This window comes from Phyllobates terribilis, unplaced genomic scaffold, assembly GCF_046119375.1.
Source record: "Phyllobates terribilis strain yellow unplaced genomic scaffold, ASM4611937v1 Scaffold_11__3_contigs__length_659146591, whole genome shotgun sequence".
Classification (NCBI taxonomy): domain Eukaryota; kingdom Metazoa; phylum Chordata; class Amphibia; order Anura; family Dendrobatidae; genus Phyllobates; species Phyllobates terribilis.
The window spans coordinates 93,790,686-93,811,243 of NW_027362771.1; the positions used below are offsets into that span (position 1 = coordinate 93,790,686).

A 20,558-nucleotide genomic window follows, 5' to 3' on the forward strand; every position below is an offset into this window, starting at 1 on the left:
GGAGCACGTCTGCTCCTCTCTGCTGCTTGGCGCCAAAGACCCCTCAGGTTTGGCGCGCTGGCCTCTTATCTCTCTGAACTCCTTCCTGGAAGTCACCTGATCGGGTCCAGCCTCTGAATCTCCCCTGCCTGCAACTTCCTTTGTGTATTTTGGTTCCGCTTGACTGTCTCTGGCCAGTAGATGGCAGTCTCGCTCCATCCTTGAAACGTCATGTTGAAGTTCTGTTACAAGCTTTTTAGCTCGTTCTACACCTATACACCATGCATGCTCCTCTGGGAAATTAAATATGCAAATTGCCTCTTCAGTGAGAAAGAGAACTAGAACTCTAGTGACACCTATTGGAAGCAGCAATTCTAAAAGTCAATATCGACCCTTAATCGAGCTTTGCCATGTGATTTAGGATAAAAGCCAAACCAGAATCTCAATTTGCAGACACTGTGTTTCGAAGTATTGCTAATCCTCTTCCTCTCTGAAGAGGAAGTTTGCATATTTCATTTCTTAGCTGCAGCGCCGACCTACGTCGCAGTTCATTGGCTTTGAGGTCAGGGGACAGTTGGCTAATATACAGTGCTGGCCAAAAGTATTGGCACCCCTGCAATTCTGTCAGATAATACTCAGTTTCTTCCTGAAAATGATTGCAATCACAAATTCTTTGGTATTATTCTCTTAATTTAATTTGTCTTCAATGAAAAAAACACAAAAAGAATTGTCCTAAAGCCAAATTGGATATAATTCCACACCAAACCTAAAAAAGGGGGTGGAGAAATGTATTGGCACCCTTTGAAAAATCATGTGATGCTTCTCTAATTCGTGTAATTAACAGCACCTGTAACTTACCTGTGGCACCTAACAGGTGTTGGTAATAACTAAATCACACTTGCAGCCAGTTAACAAGGATTAAAGTGGACTCAACCTCTCTCCTGTGTCCTTGTGTGTACCACATTGAGCATGGAGAAAAGAAAGAAGACCAAAGAACTGTCTGAGGACTTGAGAAACCAAATTGTGAGGAAGCATGAGCAATCTCAAGGCTACAAGTCCATCTCCAAAGACCTGAATGTTCCTGTGTCTTCCGTGTGCAGTGTCATCAAGAAGTTTAAAGCCCATGGCACTATGGCTAACCTCCCTAGATGTGGACGGAAAAGAAAAATTGACGAGAGATTTCAACGCAAGATTGTGCGGATGGTGGATAAAGAACCTCGACTAACATCCAAACAAGTTCAAGCTGCCCTGCAGTCCAAGGGTACAACAGTGTCAACCCGTACTATCCGTCGACGTCTGAATGAAAAGGGACTGTATGGTAGGATACCCAGGAAGACCCCACTTCTTACCCAGAGACATAAAAAAGCCAGGCTGGAGTTTGCCAAAACTTACCTGAGAAAGCCTAAAACGTTTTGGAAGAATGTTCTCTGGTCAGATGAGACAAAAGTAGAACTTTTTGGGAAAAAGCATCAACATAGAGTGTACAGGAAAAAAAAAGAGGCATTCAAAGAAAAGAACACGGTCCCTACAGTCAAACATGGCGGAGGTTCCCTGATGTTTTGGGGTTGCTTTGCTGCCTCTGGCACTGGACTGCTTGACCGTATGCATGGCATTATGAAGTCTGAAGACTACCAACAAATTTTGCAGCATAATGTAGGGCCCAGTGTGAGAAAGCTGGGTCTCCCTCAGAGGTCATGGGTCTTCCAGCAGGACAATGACCCACAACACACTTCGAAAAGCACTATAAAATGGTTTTAGAGAAAGCACTTGAGACTTCTAAGGTGGCCAGCAATGTGTCCAGACCTGAATCCCATAGAACACCTGTGGAGAGATCTCAAAATGGCAGTTTGGAGAAGACAAATATCAGGGACCTGGAGCAGTTTGCCAAAGAAGAATGGTCTAAAATTCCAGCAGAGCATTGTAAGAAACTCATTGATGGTTACCGGAAGCGGTTGTTCGCAGTTATTTTGGCTAAAGGTTGTGCAACCAAGTATTAGGCTGAGGGTGCCAATACTTTTGTCCGGCCCTTTTTTGGAGTTTTGTGTGAAATGATCAATGATTTGATTTTTGCTTCATTCTCTTTTGTGTTTTTTCCTTGCAAGCAAATTAAATGAAGAGAATAATACCAAAGAATTTGTGATTGCAATCATTTTCAGGAAGAAACTGAGTATTATCTGACAGAATTGCAGGGGTGCCAATACTTTTGGCCAACACTGTATACCCCGGGGCACGACACCTCCAACAGATAATCTTATGAGATGTACTCTTTGAATCCAGCTCTGATCCCTCCTTGGACTTAGCGTGCCCCTCAGAGATGATCTTGGGCATCCCTGAGAGGTAAACTCATACTCCTTTGATGACTCAGGGAATTCTCCACAGCCCCATATCTCTCTACCAGGCCCACTAGGTCATCTGCAGTCTGAGGATCTCCCTGAGCAACCCAGCTTTGCACTGGCTTTGGGAGTGAATGGATAAACTGGCCCATCACCACCCTCCCCACCATCTGTGCTGGGGAACTAGTCTTAGGCTGCAGCCATTTTTGGACCTAGTGCAGGAGGTCAAACATCTGGGACTGGGAAGGCTTGTCCTTTTGGTAGCGCCATAGGTGCACCCGTTGCACCCAGACTGCCAGGGTTACGCCCAAACGTGCCAGAATCTCCACCTTCAGCTTTTCATAATGCTTAGCATCCTGCAGGGCAAAGTCATGATACGCCTTCTTGGTTCCCCAGTAAGATATTGCACCAGGATCTCAGCTCATTGCTTCGGGGCTAGTTTCTCCCTTTCTGCCACCCTCTCAAATACAGTCAGGAAATCCTCTTTGTCATTTCCCAGAGCCATTTTCTGCAAGGCCTTCTGTACTGTACGCCTCACCTGGATACCTTCCCTTTGGCTTGCAGAAAGTGCAGTCTCCCTGCCTAAACAGTTTCCCCCAAGAGAGCCATTTTCTGCTGATGCTACTTCTGTTGTTGTATCTGCTGCCGATACTACGGCATCTGCTGCTGTTGCTGCACCTGGACTAATTGCTTCTCCATATTTTCTGACCGTGTTTGCAATGCTGACGCTGCCTTCACCTAGGACATACAGACTTTATCCCGCAATCACCTGTGCTTCTTGGGATTCAGTGGCCGCATCCAAAACACCAATTGTAGAGATTCGCTCAAGTAGGTGTTAGGTGTCATTCACACAGGTATGCAGTTTCTTTGTTCAAGCAGGCAATTTATTAAAGTTGCTGTTCCACTAAGTAAAAGATCTCAGCACTCTATCCATGAAGGAGCCTCTTGCAGGTGTCATATCACCTCGGTCGGTGACACATCACTCCATCTCAGACTTGTCGCCAGCAGGCGCTGTTTTGCTGCCTGTCTTATATATATACTGTATATTACATAGCTTCCTCTCTAATTATGTGTAGCACCATTTCTTATTGCATAACATCCTCTTTTGTTATATACAGAGCCATCTCTTATTATGTAGCATTCTCTCATGTACAGCACTGTCCCTCACATAGCATATTCTCTTGTTATTATCGTTATTCATAGCACACTCTCTTTATTACATAGTGTCCTCTCTTGTTATTTATAGTGCCTTCTCTTTATTTTGATAGTGTCCTCTGTCCTCTCTCATCTAATGGGAGAGGACTCTATACAAAAAAGAGAGGGTGCTATGAATAACAAAAATAACAAGAGAAAATGCTATGTGGAGGACGGAGCTATACATATCAAGAGATGATACTATGATAATGTGATATCACTATACATAACAAGAGATGACAATATGTACTAATGGGATGGCACTATACATAACAATAGAGGACACTATGTAAAGAGATGTTGCCTTACATAACAAAGGATGCTATGTAATAAGGGATTATGCTATACATAATAAGAGAAAAAATTATACAATGAAAGAGAGCGTTATACATAACAAAAAAGTACACTATATACTAAGGGATGGCGCAATAAATAACAAGAGTACACTTATATAGTACAAATAGAGTACCCATAATAAAGCTAAATTCATGCATCCATGTGAAGTGTCATTGTGCTGCCTGATTTTTTCTAGGACAGCACACAGACCAATTGAGTATGTCCCATTCTGATCTTCAAAATTGAGATCAGAATAAGACATGCTTTGAGTCTCACAGATCTTATTCTCGGATATATGAATAGATCTATGAAACTCTATGGATCCATATACTGTCTGATCTGGGCGCACAAGAATATTTCACACAAATGTGGGAACATAGTCTAAGGAAGGATGTTTTATAAACAATAGTATTACTCACATCATCTCTCTTCAAGCCGTACAGTATAGATACAGAATAAATATTTACATCCAGTAACTTACCGCTGACGTGTCATCTGATTAGTCGTTATCTGTGGTTTCTTCTTTTTCTGGTCAGACCTCCATGTCAAGATCTTCCAGTCATTGATTGTCTTATCACACTGGTCACCGTGCCCCTGAAAAAAACAAGTTCACACATATTATAAATATGTATTTGCCTCCTAAATAAAAAATCCCCCACACTGTGCGCCTGAACACAAACATGTACCATCCCATTAAAAAACATATAAAACCATTCATAATACAGTGGGTACAGAAAGTATTCTGACCCCTTTAAATTTTTCACTCTTTGTTTCATTGCAGCCATTTGGTAAATTCTAAAAAGCTCATTTTTTTCTCATTAAAGTACACTCTGCACCCCATCTTGACTGAAAAAAAACAGAAATGTAGAATTTTTTGCAAATTTATTAAAAAAGAAAAACTGAAATATCACATGGTCATAAGTATTCAGACCCTTTGCTCAGGCACTCATATTTAAGTCACATGCTGTCCATTTCCTTGTGATCCTCCTTGAGATGGTTCTACTCCTTCATTGGAGTCCAGCTGTGTTTAATTAAACTGATAGGACTTGATTTGGAAAGGCACACACCTGTCTATATAAGACCTCACAGCTCACAGTGCATGTCAGACCAAATGAGAATCATGAGCTCAAAGGAACTGCCCAAGAAGCTCACAGACAAAATTGTGGCAAGGCACAGATCTGGCCAAGGTTACAAAAGAATTTCTGCATTATTCATGGTACCTAAGAGCACAGTGGCCTCCATAATCCTTAAATGGAAGAAGTTTGGGATCACCAGAAGTCTCCCTAGACCTGGCCGTCCAGCCAATCTGAGCAATCGTGGGAGAAGAGCCTTGGTGAGAGAGGTAAAGAAGAACCCCAAGATCACTGTGGCTGAGCTCCAGAGATGCAGTAGGGAGATGGGAGAAAGTTCCACAAAGTCAACTATCACTGCAGCCCTCCACCAGTCGGGCCTTTATGGCAGAGTGGCCCAACGGAAGCCTCTCCTCAGTGCAAGACATATGAAAGCCCGCATAGAGTTTGCTCAAAAACACATGAAGGACTCCCAGACGATGAGAAAGATTCTCTGGTCTGATGAGACGAAGATAGAACTTTTTGGTGATAATTCTAAGTGGTATGTGTGGAGAAAACCAGGCACTGCTCATCACCTGCCCAATACAATCCCAACAGTGAAACAGGGTGGAGGCAGCATCATGCAATGGGTGTGTTTTTCAGCTGCAGGGACAGGACGACTGGTTGCAATTGAAGGAAACATGAATGCGGCAAAGTACAAAGATATCCTGGATGAAAACCTCTTCCAGAGTGCTCTGGACCTCAGACTTGGCCGAAGGTTCACCTTCCAACAAGACAATGACCCTAAGCACATAGCTAAAATAACAAAGGAGTGGCTTCAGAACAACTCTGGGACCATTCTTGACTGGCCCAGCCATAGCCCTGACCTAAACCCAATTGAGCATCTCTGGAGAGACCTGAAAATGGCTGTCCACCAACGTTCACCATCCAACCTGACGGAACTGGAGAGGATCTGCAAGGAAGAATGGCAAAGGATCCCCAAATCCTGGTGTGAAAAACTTGTTGCATCATTCCCAAGAAGACTCATGGCTGTACTAGCTCAAAAGGGTGCTTCTACTCAATACTGAGCAAAGGGTCTGAATACTTATGACCATGTGATATTTCAGTTTTTCTTTTTAAGTAAATTTGCAAAAATTTCTACATTTCTGTTTTTTTCAGTCAAGATGGGGTGCAGAGTGTACTTTAATAAGAAAAAAAATGAACTTTTTAGAATTTGCCAAATGGCTGCAATGAAACAATGCGTGAAAAATTTAAAGGGGTCTGAATACTTTCCGTACCCACTATATAACCTGATAAACCAGCACTGTGCCCCTATTAATTTATATTTATTGGGCAGCGGAAATTATGTGTAATCAGTCACTATGACTCTCCTCCCAAATTCATTCTAAGTCCATGTCCTCTGTCCTCAATTTCCCAAATTCATTATAGGTCCCTGTATTGAGTCCCAAGATTTCATTAAAAGTCTCTGTATAGTGTCCTCTTCCCCCTCTCAATTCATATAAGTCCCTAGTATAGTGTTCTCCCCTCCAATTCATAATATGTCCCTGATGGCATCCTCTCCCACCCCCCAATTCATTATAATCCCTGTATAGTGTTCTCTTTCCTCCCTCCCCAATTCATTATAAGTCACTGATAGCATCCTCTCCCACCCCCCAATTCATGATAAGTCTCTGATAGCATCCTTCTCAACCTCCTAATTCATTACAAAAATCCTATCCCCCTTTTCTCTAAATTGTGCTCTCCCCACTGTATTAAAAAAAATCACTCTCCTTTCCAGACGAACCCTCACAGCATGGCTTTTTTCCTCTTCTGGCCAAGTACTTTCTAAATGATGCAGGCGGCATGTTGATATCATCATGCACATGCACCTGAGTCATAGAGAAAGCGTTGGTCAGGAAGCTAATCATTTTCCTGTGGCTCCACTGCCCTTTTCCATGTAAGCAGCAGAGCTGTAGGTATGCTCCCTGCTTGGAACGCCACAAAAGATGAGGGTGATCTGACTATGGGCTCCCGGAACCTTGGACCCCGAGCAGCAGGACTGATTTCCCTCATTATAATACGCTCCTTTATGAGCTCCCCTTCACCTCTCTTCTCCTGTGCGGCCACACCCGTGGTATGTCAGCCCAGAACCCTCATTACTGCATGAATACATCACCAAGCTTAGTACAATGATCAATTGTAATGTCGGATCAGCCCCATATACAATTGTATTGCATTAACATACAACATAACCACCATCAGTGCATGAATACGGAACCAGAACCACCATTAGTACATGCATATTTTATACATGCTTTGTATGCTTTATGCATACATGCTTTATACTTTATACATGCTTTGTACAGTGATCAATTGTAATGTCAGGTCAGCCCCATATACAACTGTATCGTATGAACCTACAATCCCAGTATGTCCTTAACAATGGTAAGGAAATGCTGGGAGTTCTTGTTACCAGCCATCATCAGACTGCGGACTATACAGGAACCAAAGTACTGATGAGATGTAGTCAGTATCATAAATAGACATTTACATCCAGGTACTTTACAGATCGCATCTTCTCTGATTGCAGTCTTTCTTTTGTTCTCCATCTTGTCCAGACACCATGATAACCTTCACATCCACAGCTCACAAACTTCTCTCTTCTTTGGCCTTCTGCAGCACATCCCAACATGCTGCCCTTAAAAATCACAGCGTGATTACAATGCTTCTGAATAAATATATCTTCCCTATTCCTCACTCTCCCTATACTGTCCCTTCCCAAGATTCTCTTTGACAAACTTTGTTTTTTTTAACTCCATTAAGGCTCTTACCATACTGACGTTCACCCATTATGCGGCGCAAGAGAGTGATATCAGCAGCGTGATCAAATGACTTGATCACACTGCAGACGTTACTATGACCTGGAAGTGCTGGCGAGCAAGGCTTTAATTGTACTCGCACCTGAAAGACATGAGTACAACTGAATTTAGGGATCTGGCGTTTTTCATCTTCTCTGAGCCAGCCAGCCCCCTGCCCCTCTTATCCTCCTATATACACGCCTGGTTGCATCAGTCAATGTGCTGTCTGTATGCTATCAGTTTTGCATATAGACAGCATACAGAGAGCACACAGCCATTTAATACTTTCATCTGAATGAGCCCCTACAGCTATTAGACTTCATATAGACACACTGGTATCTGCTAGAACTTGTAAGGTGAAAGACTTATGTGCAGCTACTGCTGCTTGGTTCCTTTTTATACCACAAGATGGCGCCTAAGGAGAGAATGGAAGAACAGATGTACATACGTATTAACACTGATGATGTGAATCTAACAGTAGTAAATTAGTAATGCAATAATGAAGGAGTAGGTGATAGAAAATTAGCCACTGAAGCTTGACGAGCTTTCATAAGAATCAGAAACTCAATATAAAACCTACATTTAAATATATAAATTCTGTCATGACCTTGACAGCGTACTGTTACTGTAAGTCACACTGGGAAAATAAAAGAAACAACAGGTATCATATACAATTAACACACACTATAAATACTAGTACAAATATCAAAAACAAAACCTAATTTCTGGATAAAAAGAGGCCATATACTGGAATTCCTCCCACTCATCTGTACACTCCCTTATTTTCTTGGCAGTATAGGTGTATGTTACTGTATGTCACCCACAGACTTCTCCGTCTACGGATTAAGTACATTTTATTTATGACTAAAGAGATCTGCATGTGTGAAAATCTTCTTAGACTTTAATTATTCATTCGATAGTTTTGATTTGGTAAATTGCCAAATCCAAGAAAAATTTGAGTTTTAGGAATTTGATAAATATGACTGGTCACATTATCATATTGCAATAACACGTGGAACGCAGGCGCATGACTGTGATAATTATCAAATACTGGTATTTGGGATATATTACTGTTATGGATCGTCAGACGGTATCTTCTGACAGCGTAAGTTGGGTGGTTTCTTCAGATGCCATTGCTAGACTTGGTCTGTATGCTGAGTGTCTCTGTATACTATGTAATGACCTGTACGACTAGTCATTGCGTCATTACATGTTTGGACATACAATAAAGAGTTTAGAAAAACAGGAACAATGCTGTTTTAAGTAGCAATTACCACGATGGTATTTGGGAAATATGATTGTTATGGTTTCTTGGGTGGTATTTCTGTAGATGACGTTGATAGGACTGGCACATGACAGGAGTACTTGGTGATACACCTGTATTCTCCATCTAGCCCCGGAATGACCTTCCTTTAAAAGCTGCCCAGGTCCATCCCAGCATCCCCTTACTTACACACATGTATAAATCCTCTTTTTTTTATTCTAGTACCAAGCTAATCAGTATAATCCGCTGATTGCAAATATAGCCTAGAGAAGGACGGAGGGAATCACTTCTGCGTCACAAGCTCGGATCATCGTAGACATTTCTAAATGTTATCAGCAGCTTTAATAGAAATGGATTACATACATTAACATTCAGAAGGAGAGAAATGCCACAGCCATAACACGTCTGAGTAAATGTTATTCCAATCTGCTGATATTAATAAAGAGCAGCATCATGTTCAAAAATTTATGCCGACTGTGTACACCAGAAATAAACTTAATTGGCTGCTCCACTAATTTTATATTGATGGCCTATCCTTAGGATGGGTCATCAATATTATATTAGCGGTGGTCTGACATCAGGCACCCTCAAACATCACCGCTGTTCTCAGTGCCGGCAGTAGCCGGATGATTGGTGGAGGTGCCGAGTGTCGGATCCCCATAATTTGATATTGATGACCTATTCTGAGGATAAGTCATCAATATAAAAGTAGTGGAACAGCCACTTAAAGAGAACTTTTCACTTGCCTTAAATATGTTATATTTAAACCTGGTGTAGAAGCTTCTGTTCTACTAAATCTAGCATTGATTTTCTTTTGTTCCAGCACTTCTCCATTCTTGAGATATCGCCATCTCTTTCCTGTATGTAAATCTAGTCTTTTTAGCCAAGTGGGCGTAATCTTTTACAATGAGAGTATTTATGAGAACCATGCCCCGTTGACAAAAAATACTTAATTTATGTACAGTAAAGGAAGGCATATCTCAGGAAGGAAGAGACGCAAGAGAAAAACATAAACAACATAAGATACAGGAGGATGGCAGCATTCACACCAGGTAAAAAGTACATATTCATAGCAAGTGACATATCCTCTTTAAAGAAGAAGACTAGTGAGATTTATCTTGCGATATTAAATTGTGAGAGTGATCTTACGGAATTTAAAGGGGTGGTCCGAAAGTGACGTCATTTGCGGGGGGGGGGGGGGGCAGCACTGGTCTCTGCACACCAGGTATTCTGACAAAGTGCACTGACAGTGCGCTGTGTTGCCAGCTTGTAATTCCTAATCTGAACCAGAAAGCTGTCATTCTGCACATTCCACAGTGCACATCGTGCAGGGACTAGCCCAGACCCTGAAACGAAGGTCACTGATGACGCTTCATTTCAGGGAGGAGGAAGAGGCTGCGACAGTGACCGCAGCCTCTGCCCCCTGATGAAGCTTCATTTGAGTATCCCAGCATGCACTGATATTCTCAATCGAAGTGTCAGCAAAAAGGAAGAAGGAAAACAAAGAAAAGCAGTTAGATAGTGAACTTAAGGAAGGATAAGGATTTTTTAACCAAAGTATATTAGAAAATTGTTTTGATTATGGCATTTAATAGATAAGGATTGATGAAAATTAATTTGTATTTCAGATCACCCCTTAAGGCTTTGCAGAATTTTTCTCCACTGCAAACTAAATCTTGACCTCATATGTAAGACACTTGTCTAAGTTTTTTGGAATGTTGTGTAAGATTTCCAGTGACTAAAATCTCTAAGTAGTGCAAAAAGGGTAACGTGCTATCTGGCATCCTTTTATTTTTAGAATTAAATGGTGGTCTGAAATAATTATGCATTACACATCAGAAGATCATTTTCACTGGATTTTAGTCCCATAAGGTAACAGATAACCTGTTGAAATCAAGGTATTGTGTCTCATTCACCTACAATTTTGTGATGTATACTATGGCTGCTACATTGTGGGACATTGGCAAATCATGATTAAAGAAATATTGACAACCGATGGTTTTCAGGCTTCATAAATGAGCAGCATTAACCCTAAAGCTGGCAGCTAGTTTTGTGCCTCCTTGGGTTAAAAGACAATATGTTTTACATAGGTAGACATTTACTTTCACCCATATGAGAATTCTGTTTGCACTTTTCATCATAATGTAAAAGTTTCAGTTCAAAATATTTTTGTTTTGCAGTGTTGTTAACTTGCTTACTTTAAAATAGTTTCCACCATCTGTTGACATATTGTCTTACTGTGTTTTAAAATAGCTGGGTTAAAAAAAAATTTCCTTGGTTGCATTTTCCCGCAAATCACAATAATAGAAATCAAAAACATAAGGCTTTTCATTACAAAGAATTTTTTTTTGTATGGAGTGGGGCTTGAGAGTTTAGAAGTTTCAAGACAAACATATCCATCTAGCTGCTTGAAAGCATTAATGTGCTATGTGTCCACAATGCCTTTCTTATAATACATGTAATCGATGTCCTGTGCAATGGTACACACTCTTTGAAGGGGTTCTGTAATAATGTTAGTACCGTATAAGTTGCAAATCATCAGCACATCAAATGTTAACAATTTATAATGTACATGGTTCGAAACGAATTTGTCCTCATGATTTGCTTAGACAAGCCGGCTTCCACAGTAGTCGATAACATTGGGCTCATCTATAAAAGAAGATGACAAGGGTGCTCCTGCACGACAGCTCCCTGATCGCCAGTTCATTTTGTAGTCACCTTCAGCTTCACAATTTTGAAATATAATACTGCATATTAAATAACGGCATTACTTGATGTGCCAATATACATCTGACCCCCTACTGCAATAGCCAAGATTGGATTTAACACAGATACTAATTATTTAACCATTCAGATGCTGCAGGGAAATACAGATTGCCACACCTAAGCACTTCCCCATAAGAAGATTGCTTTCTCTGTAGGGCCATTGGCCCTCTCAAAATGCGGTCACAGGGTGCCAATCGCAGCCAATGGCCCCAAGGCCTGTCGTATGTACGAGAGCATTTTGGAACATAAAAGGAATTTGTTAGAATAATCTCACAGCCCAAACTATATGTGCATGTAGCTCTTTCAAAGACAAATCCAGCAATATCTTTACATAACCAGTCCGTTCCTCCATTACTGAGAATTCAATGTGTTTGGATTGATATGCAAATAAGCGTGAAGAAATATCTGTAGATCTGAAGCATCTGTCACTCCAGCTCTATTCCCTGTCCAGCACTGCCTCCTCCTGCTTAAAGTCTCACAGTATAGAAGCTTTCAGTCAAGTAGGAAGAGGCGGCGCGGGGTCAGGAATAGAGCTGGAGTGACAGAGGCTTGATATCTCCAGCCTCATTTATAATTTGAATGTTGATTTTTTTAGTTACAGAGGAACGGTCTGGCCATATAAAGGTGTTCCTCTTGCACAAAATAACCTAAAATAATGATTGTGTATTTGCAGTGTTTTACCAGCATGGTAAACCTCCTCTATGTAATGTCAGGTCTAGTGGTGAGCTAGCTCGCTCGTTTAACCCTTTAATCAAACACGCTCGGGTGCTGGCTGAGTATGTTGGTTAGGCAATCCCTGCATGTGTCACAGCTGTCTAACAGCTGTGACACATGCTGCCGCGGAGGCTCAAACATAGATGCCGAGCACGCCGAAAATACTCGATGAGCACCCGAGTGTGCTCGATTAAAGGGTTAAACGAGCACGCTAGCTCATCACTAGTCAGGTCCTTACTTAAATTTGAGCCTCCGTTATTTTTTTGATTATGTGGTAAAACTAATAGAGCGCAATTATATTCCATGGGATCTGTCTCTGGACTGAATCTTTTTCTTTCATGAGTCTCTATTTTTCTGGTCCTATAACAGAACAGAAAAATTCAACTTTAAGCGCCAGCGAGAAACTAGCCCTCTATTTGTCTGAAACGTTTCACTTCTCATACAACTATAATAAGTAGCAATATAACGTACTGTAGCTATGTACACTTTAAATACATATATATCGCTGTAATAAATTTAGAATGACAAATGAACAATCTTAGAAACTAATGCAGATGAAATAAATAAATCCTACTTTTTTGCAAACAGTTCCTATGTGCTGCTATGTGTCTCCAAGGTTACAGACTCCAAACAAACCTCGTGTAGTCTGATCATGCAGTCATGTATATTTTTCCTTTCTCAACCCCTACTTGTTCTTAACCTACAGATGGTAGAATACACAATTTTGGTTCTACTTTATAATTAACTTTTAATCAAAGACAAGTTCTGGAAACCTTTGGACCAGCAATGACATCTCTATTACCCCATGGGTACATTGCACCAGTTTCAGATATGCTATCCTTTTATATATATATATATATATATATATATATATATATATTTTGCCGATGCAATGTTTGAAGAATTGGAGAACTTTGAAGTCACAGCTATGTTGTTTCACTTGAGGATCAAGTAGAGAACAAGGGAATGGTGGATGCTAATACAGTAATCTGGCTAAGTAGCTTTAGTCTTCTATATATAGGATACAACTCATTTAATCAACTGCACCTTCCGGCCATAGAAGTGGAATAGTTTGTGTGTATGTCGAGTGCTTGGCTGAAGCCTCAAGGCATAGAAAATGATTCCTTGTGAACCCTCTCATTTGTTTGCGTAGAGATGGATGTCCTAATTTTATTTTAATTAAAAAAATCTAACTGCTATTATGTTGAACTGGTAATTTGAAAAACATGTCGACAACAGCAATAAAGAGAATTATGCACAGACTTCTGCTATCACCTGGGCAGTGTTAGACGCCTCCACAGTAAGGAGATTATACTGGAAGTGATTGGCCATGGAGTAAATCTCTAAGTATAATTCATTTAGGAATGCGTTTCTATGCACAGATAATTAGGTTTCTGAGTATGTTTATTAACAGCTCGTTCTCATCACTGCTTTGCAAAGAAGGAAAAAACGTATTTACTCTTAATTATTTTTTAATATTATAATTATAGTATGTAGATGTGAAAGTAGTTTAGGTGAAATACGCAATGACATCACTTTAATCCATCAATCAGTTTTGATAATGAGCACAGGAAATTTAATAGAATTTTAATAATATTCCAAAAATATATATTAGAGATGGGTAAATCAATTTGATGCTAATTGAATTTGTGTCAAATTGTTAGAAATACGCTAATCCTGACGAATTCAAAGAATTTGCTATTCACAAATTGCCTAAAATAGCCACCACTATTTTAAACATATTACATGACCTCGGGTTGGGTTCCACAATGACTTGCAGCTATCACATGGTATAGCACAGCCAATCAGGAGGGTTTATCATAGCCTGCATAAAAGCAGAAACAAGAATTGCAGCAGCCATTCTGTCTTGAGTTTGGATAGTGAGAGGATGTCAAAGCTCACAGGTTAGCCTTAGAGATAGGGAGAGAAAGCCATAAAACAATGTACATATATTAGCTAAACACTGTAATGAAACAGAGTGCACCAGACCATAGGGTGATACTTTTATAAAAATATATATTAGACCCTGGTAATAGGCTCACCTGAGCGAGTTTTGTAAGCACAACTCCTGTAAAAGCTCAATAATGGTTGCTGCTGTCCCATGGCTGGGGGATGAACTCCAGGATGTTTGAAGGAAAAGACAATTCACGGTTTGGGCTGCGCTAACCGAAATGAAGATCCTTGATCCAATAATATAGAGCAGTGTTTTTTTTTTTTCACAATGAGTTTCCACGCTAGACTGGCATCTTTCTCAAGTGTAAAAACCAACTGTATGGCTTGTCCTGCGTGGAAACGTGTTGTGGAATAAAAAACACTTCTTTATATTATTGGATCAAATATCTTCATTTCGGTTGGTGCAGCCCAAACTGTGAATTGTCCTTTCCTTTAGGCTATGTTCACACATCATGTTTTTTTCAGCGTTTTTTGCTGCAGATTTTTATGCCAATTTTCAGCTGCCTTTTGCAGTACCAGCCAAAGCTATGAGAAACCAGAATTCTCTGTTCACAATCATGTTTTTTCTCTGTTCAGTATTTTGTGCCTTTGTTGGGTTTTTGGCAATAGAGCAGGTCACTTCTTTCAGCGTTTTTTCACCCATAGGAAGTAATAAGTAGTGAAAAAAACGCTGACAAAACGCACCAAAAACGCAGGTACCATTTTTTTCAGTGTTTTTTCAGAGTTTTTGATGGCAAAATAGAATGGGGTTCTTTTTTTTCACAGAACTTTATGTACATGCATAAAGAGAGATAGAAGGACAGTGAAAAAAAACGCTGAAAAAACACACAAAACGTATAAAAAAGCACCAAACCTGAAGAAAAATCTGCAGCAAACCTCCCTTGAGAGATCAGGTTTTGCTGCAGATTTGTGACGCAAAAAAACCCATGATGTGTGAACATAGCCTTAATGTACAAATAATATGTGACAGAACAGCAGCAAGGAAGATTAGTATGTGAGGAAACGAGAGTAGTGTCATACATATTTTTCATGGTAATTGGATGCTTTGGTGTGCTTTCGATTTGTAACTAGTTAATTAACTTTAAATTTTCTGGAAAATTGAATTTAAAAGATTCACTCATTTCTAATATATATGTATGAAATAGATGAACCCAAACACACTTCCATTTTTTAGGTAATAGGAACTTGGCCTTGTATTTATTTGTATCTGCCTGTAGTAACTTGACATTTGTTTTTTACTCCGCAGGTAGTAATGGGAGTCCTACAAGTTGGCTTTGTTTCTGTCTACCTTTCTGATGCACTTCTCAGTGGATTTGCAACGGGTGCCTCTTTTACAATCCTTACATCTCAAGTGAAATATCTTTTAGGCCTAAGTATACCACGTGCCAATGGGATTGGCTCCTCTATTTACACATGGATTTATATCTTCCAGAATATTTACAAGACCAACATTTGTGATCTTGTTACCAGCATTGTGTGCCTCTTAGTTTTGGTTCCAGCCAAAGAACTCAATGAGTGCTTCAAATCTAAACTTAAAGCTCCCATCCCTATTGAACTTTTTGTAGTAGTTGGAGCTACTCTTGCTTCTCACTTTGGCCATCTCACGGAAAATTATGGGTCCAGTATAGCAGGTGAAATTCCTACAGGATTTCTAATGCCAAAGCCACCAGAATGGGGCCTAATTCCCAACATAGCCTTAGGGGCATTGTCCATTGCAATTATAGGATTTGCAATCACTGTCTCTCTTTCTGAGATGTTTGCCAAGAAACACGGGTATGAAGTGAAGGCCAATCAGGAAATGTACGCCATTGGATTCTGCAACATCATCCCTTCATTTTTTCATTGCTTTACTACAAGTGCTGCACTTGCGAAAACGCTTGTTAAAGAGTCCACCGGTTGCAGAACTCAAATCTCAGGAATCATGACTTCACTAGTCATTCTGTTGGTCCTACTGGTAATTGCTCCTCTCTTTTACTCTCTCCAAAAATGTGTTCTTGGAGTCATCACCATTGTGAACTTGAGAGGTGCCCTCAGAAAATTTTTAGATCTTCCCACGATGTGGAAAGTCAATAAAGTTGACACATCTATTTGGATGGTCACCATGTTTTCATCAGCATTAATTAGTACAGAACTGGGACTATTGATTGGCATTGTCTTTTCCATGCTGTGCGTCATTGTAAGATCTCAGAATCCAGGGGTAACATTGCTAGGTAGAGTGGAGGCCTCAGAAGTATATGAATCTATGACTTTATATAAGGACCTGAACACCACAAAAGGAATCAAGATATTTCGGTTTGAAGCCTCGCTATACTATGTGAATAAGCAATGCTTCAAATCAGCCTTATATAAGCATGTTGGTGTGGATCCAGCATTGGTAGCATCAGCAAAAAAGAAAGCAGCAAAGAAGCAAGAGAAGTTGCAGAAGAAAGAAGGCATCACAGAAATAGATCTTACGCCGGTGGAAACTGTACAGAGGCTCTACCAGGAGCAGTTGTCTGTTCACTCAGTAATCATTGACTGTAGTACCATCCAGTTTATTGATACGGCAGGATTAAACTCCTTAAAGGAAGTCTTGAAAGATTATGGTGACATTGACATTCGTGTCCTGCTGGCTCAGTGCAGCAGTTCTGTGAGGAATTCCCTTAGGAATGGAGACTATTTTAAAAGGGAAGAAAGATCTATGGCATTTCATAGCATCCACCAAGCTGTGCAATTTGCACTGTATGAGCAGGAGCAACTAGATGCTTTCAATAATGGGTCAGCAGTGTAAAATACATAGCGGTGAAAGTTGCATTATGTTACTATACCATAGGTACTATAGTTTATTCTAAAATACATGTGCACTACAGAAGCGTGCAATGTCGAATTGCACATAATCTACATCCAATCATTCTTTCATTCATTCATTCATCCATCCATCTATCCATTCATTCGTTCATTCTTTATGAAAAGTTTTAGACAACTCAGTACATTCCCATCCAAATTGGCTGTCAAGCTAATTGTATGAAAGATCGCAGGTATACCTATGGCCACTTACAAGCAGTAGAGTTGCAATTTGCTGAGGAATTAGTTGGTGACATTTTACACTGTATGATATTGTGTGGATATGTTTAGTTGATCACTCAGGGTAAGAAACTATCAGATTATCTTTCCTATGTAAAATATACTATTTTTTATTTATAAATGAAATGGATTGCATAGCTGTCTTTTAATTTTTTTATATGGAGGGACTATTTTTCTACAGACAAAAATCAGAGATATTCCATTTTGAATAATATTTTTGGGAAAATAGGAAGAATATTTTAATTCTAAATCAGAAAATGACAAGTCACTTGGTTCTACTAATGTCTACAAATATAGGTTGCGAAGATTGAAGTCACAGTGTCTACTTTCGAAGGAAATAGCAAAGCAAGTGGCTAGATGGAGAACTATACACTAGATGGAGCCATTGATTCATTTTACAGTGCTTGTAGATTCTTGTAACAGTGGTCTCCAGCCAGTGTGATTGTTAATGTAGAATTTCTATGCTAAACAGTAATGTTTAGACATGTCAGACATGTAGCCTTACCCATAGGGTGAAAAACACCCTATGTAATGTGTTCACTCTAGTACAATAGTTATATACATGTTTGTGCTTACATGAAATCTATATGAAAGTTGCCAGTTGTATTTAATACTTGTTAAACGTTGGGCCTTATTTATCAAATCTCGAATACAAAGTGCTCTTATGAACAATGCTCAATTTATTTCCTCATTGCAAATGATAATTGCGATTAGTTGATGTGGGAGGCAACTGTGAGATAACATTTTTATATAGCGTCACCATATTCTAGAACATTTTACAATACAGAGAAGGGTACATGTCCAAACAAAATCAGTCATTATAGAGTATTAAACAATTCAAACAAAAGGAATGAGAGCAAGAGCTTGCAATCTAAGGGGGAATAGGGGAGGCACATGACATTTTCTAAGATTGAATATCCCCACGTCTTGTTTATTAAGTGGTGTGAATTTTAAAGAGGTTGGTTCAGTCTTACAATTTGCAGCATGCTGATAGTCTGTTAGTTTAAACTAGAATGCAGCGAACCTTAGCAAAACTGAACCTACACTCTGTATACCCCATTACCATGATATTATTGAGTAATGGCTTAATGGCTTAGTCCATCCTGTGTTAAAGATCATGTTAAAGTTACTCTTCATCCTTGCACTGGAAAGTGGTTGTACATTTGTCATGTACAGACACCATCCAAGGTGCCCTCTGTTTACCTCTCTCTGCCTCCTCCACTCAAACTGGTTCCATTCCTCCTACAGTATATCCAAGATGGTCACCACAGTGACATAGCAAGTGCAATGGTAAGCCTGAACCACTCCTCCACAGTACACAACAAGGCAGTGTAGGTATGGTTTAGACTTAGCAATTTGTTCCCAATGCCACTGGCTGGCCATCTTGGATGCAGAAGGACTGGAATGCAGGTCTTTGTGGAAGAGGCAGCAGAAGGCAAATAGATGGCACAAGGTGGAGTGACTATACAGTGTCAGGGTGGAGGATTGCTTTAAAAGGGAACTGTACTTTCAACAAACATAAATCAATAATAAAGGGTAATACAAGAAACTTTGTAATAAATCTTATCAGATATATTGTCTTTCTTCCCCATTTATGAGCCACTTATTCTCCTCCCCAATGTCTCCTGTACTTGTCATCTACTCTGAAATATCAGCACAACTCTATCTTGCCAAGGCAGGACTGCAAGCAAAAAGATCTGTCATGTTACACTCAATGTGATACTTTATGGAGAGGGGAGCAGAGTGATAAAACAAGCAGTGAGAGACACAGAAAGATGGTGCTTAGCTATCTAGCAAATCTTTTATCTCACTCCAGAGCTTGATTGACATCTACACTGCTCAGTACTACTGTATAACTTCTTCCAGGCTTCTGCTTCTCTCTATGTTACAAAAAAGGACAGAAGAGCAGGAACCTCTGTCTGTGTGCTAAGCTCTTTATGGAACATATCAGATCAGCTAGTCTCCACCCACTAGCTCAGAGTCAATTGCAAATTAAGAGACAGAACTTGCAGAGAAGAGAACTGGTGAAAGAACAAGTCATATAATGGCCAAAAATAGTGTTATTCCTCAAGTCCAAACACAGGACGGCTTATTCTGAACAGTTATTTGAAAGTATGGTTGCCCTTTAACTTAGTGATGCCTGCTGTTAATAGTATTTTCTGTTGTGAAAATAAAATCTGAACTTGTTGTGCCTCCCCAACTTTCATTAAATATGTGTGACTTATCAATAATATTACAGTACTATTTATATAAATATAAAAGTTTTATGGAAAAAAAAAAGAAAAAAAAGAAAAAGAAAAGCAGAGACAACACACACATAGCATTGTCATCTAATAAATTATAGAAATATAATATTTAATTTATATTTGAATATGGCATTTGAATAAATTAAATTAATTAGGATGCATTATTTTTAATTTACATATTTTATAGGGGTTTCCGCATAAAAAACAACATTCATCACACATTCACGATATTGAATATATATGTTAGATAGCTGGGGGTTTAATCACTGACAGCCCCACATGTATTAGGAAGGTACAGAGTTCACCATTCCTCCGTACCAGCACATAGGTGAGGTTGCCAAGCAAGTGTCAATGCTCCATAAAATTCTACAGGAAAGTGCTCTGCTGTTTCTGGAACTTTTATAGACCTGTATGGAGAAGCCGTGCACATGCTTATCTGCTGCTCCATATCCTATTTGTATTGATTCATGTAAACTTACTTTTTGCTAATTTTAGTTTTAATATAATGAATCATTATAAGCTTGAGTTACATAATGTACTGAAGATCAGTTACAAATGTATTGCTGTGACAAATTAGAAGGTCAGGTCACTTTGAAGGTCACTATATCATTCCAGACTGGATAAAAAATCAAGCACTTTATGAAATAAATGTTACATGACATGTTTGCTCTCAGCACTACAAATGCTTTACAGAATACATATAGTAATAGCTATAGTAAGTGGTGTCTTGTACTTTCACTATTGCCTTTGGAAGGAATAAAAGTCATAATCTTTATAAGATACTTGTGTGTTTTTTTGTGATT

At 39.5% G+C, this 20,558-nt stretch overlaps 1 protein-coding gene across 5 annotated transcripts in view; it reads left to right on the forward strand.

The window, feature by feature from the left end:
* Window positions 1-19,965, forward strand: part of SLC26A2 (solute carrier family 26 member 2) — a 116,988-nt gene extending 97,023 nt beyond the window's left edge. For all 5 annotated transcript variants that reach the window (XM_073651345.1, XM_073651346.1, XM_073651348.1 and 2 more), the window contains exon 3: window positions 15,693-19,965. In XM_073651345.1, the coding sequence (XP_073507446.1) occupies window positions 15,693-17,216 (1,524 nt within the window). In that variant the 3' untranslated portion in view covers window positions 17,217-19,965. The remainder of the gene's footprint in view (window positions 1-15,692) is intronic.
* Window positions 19,966-20,558: the final 593 nt, after the last annotated feature.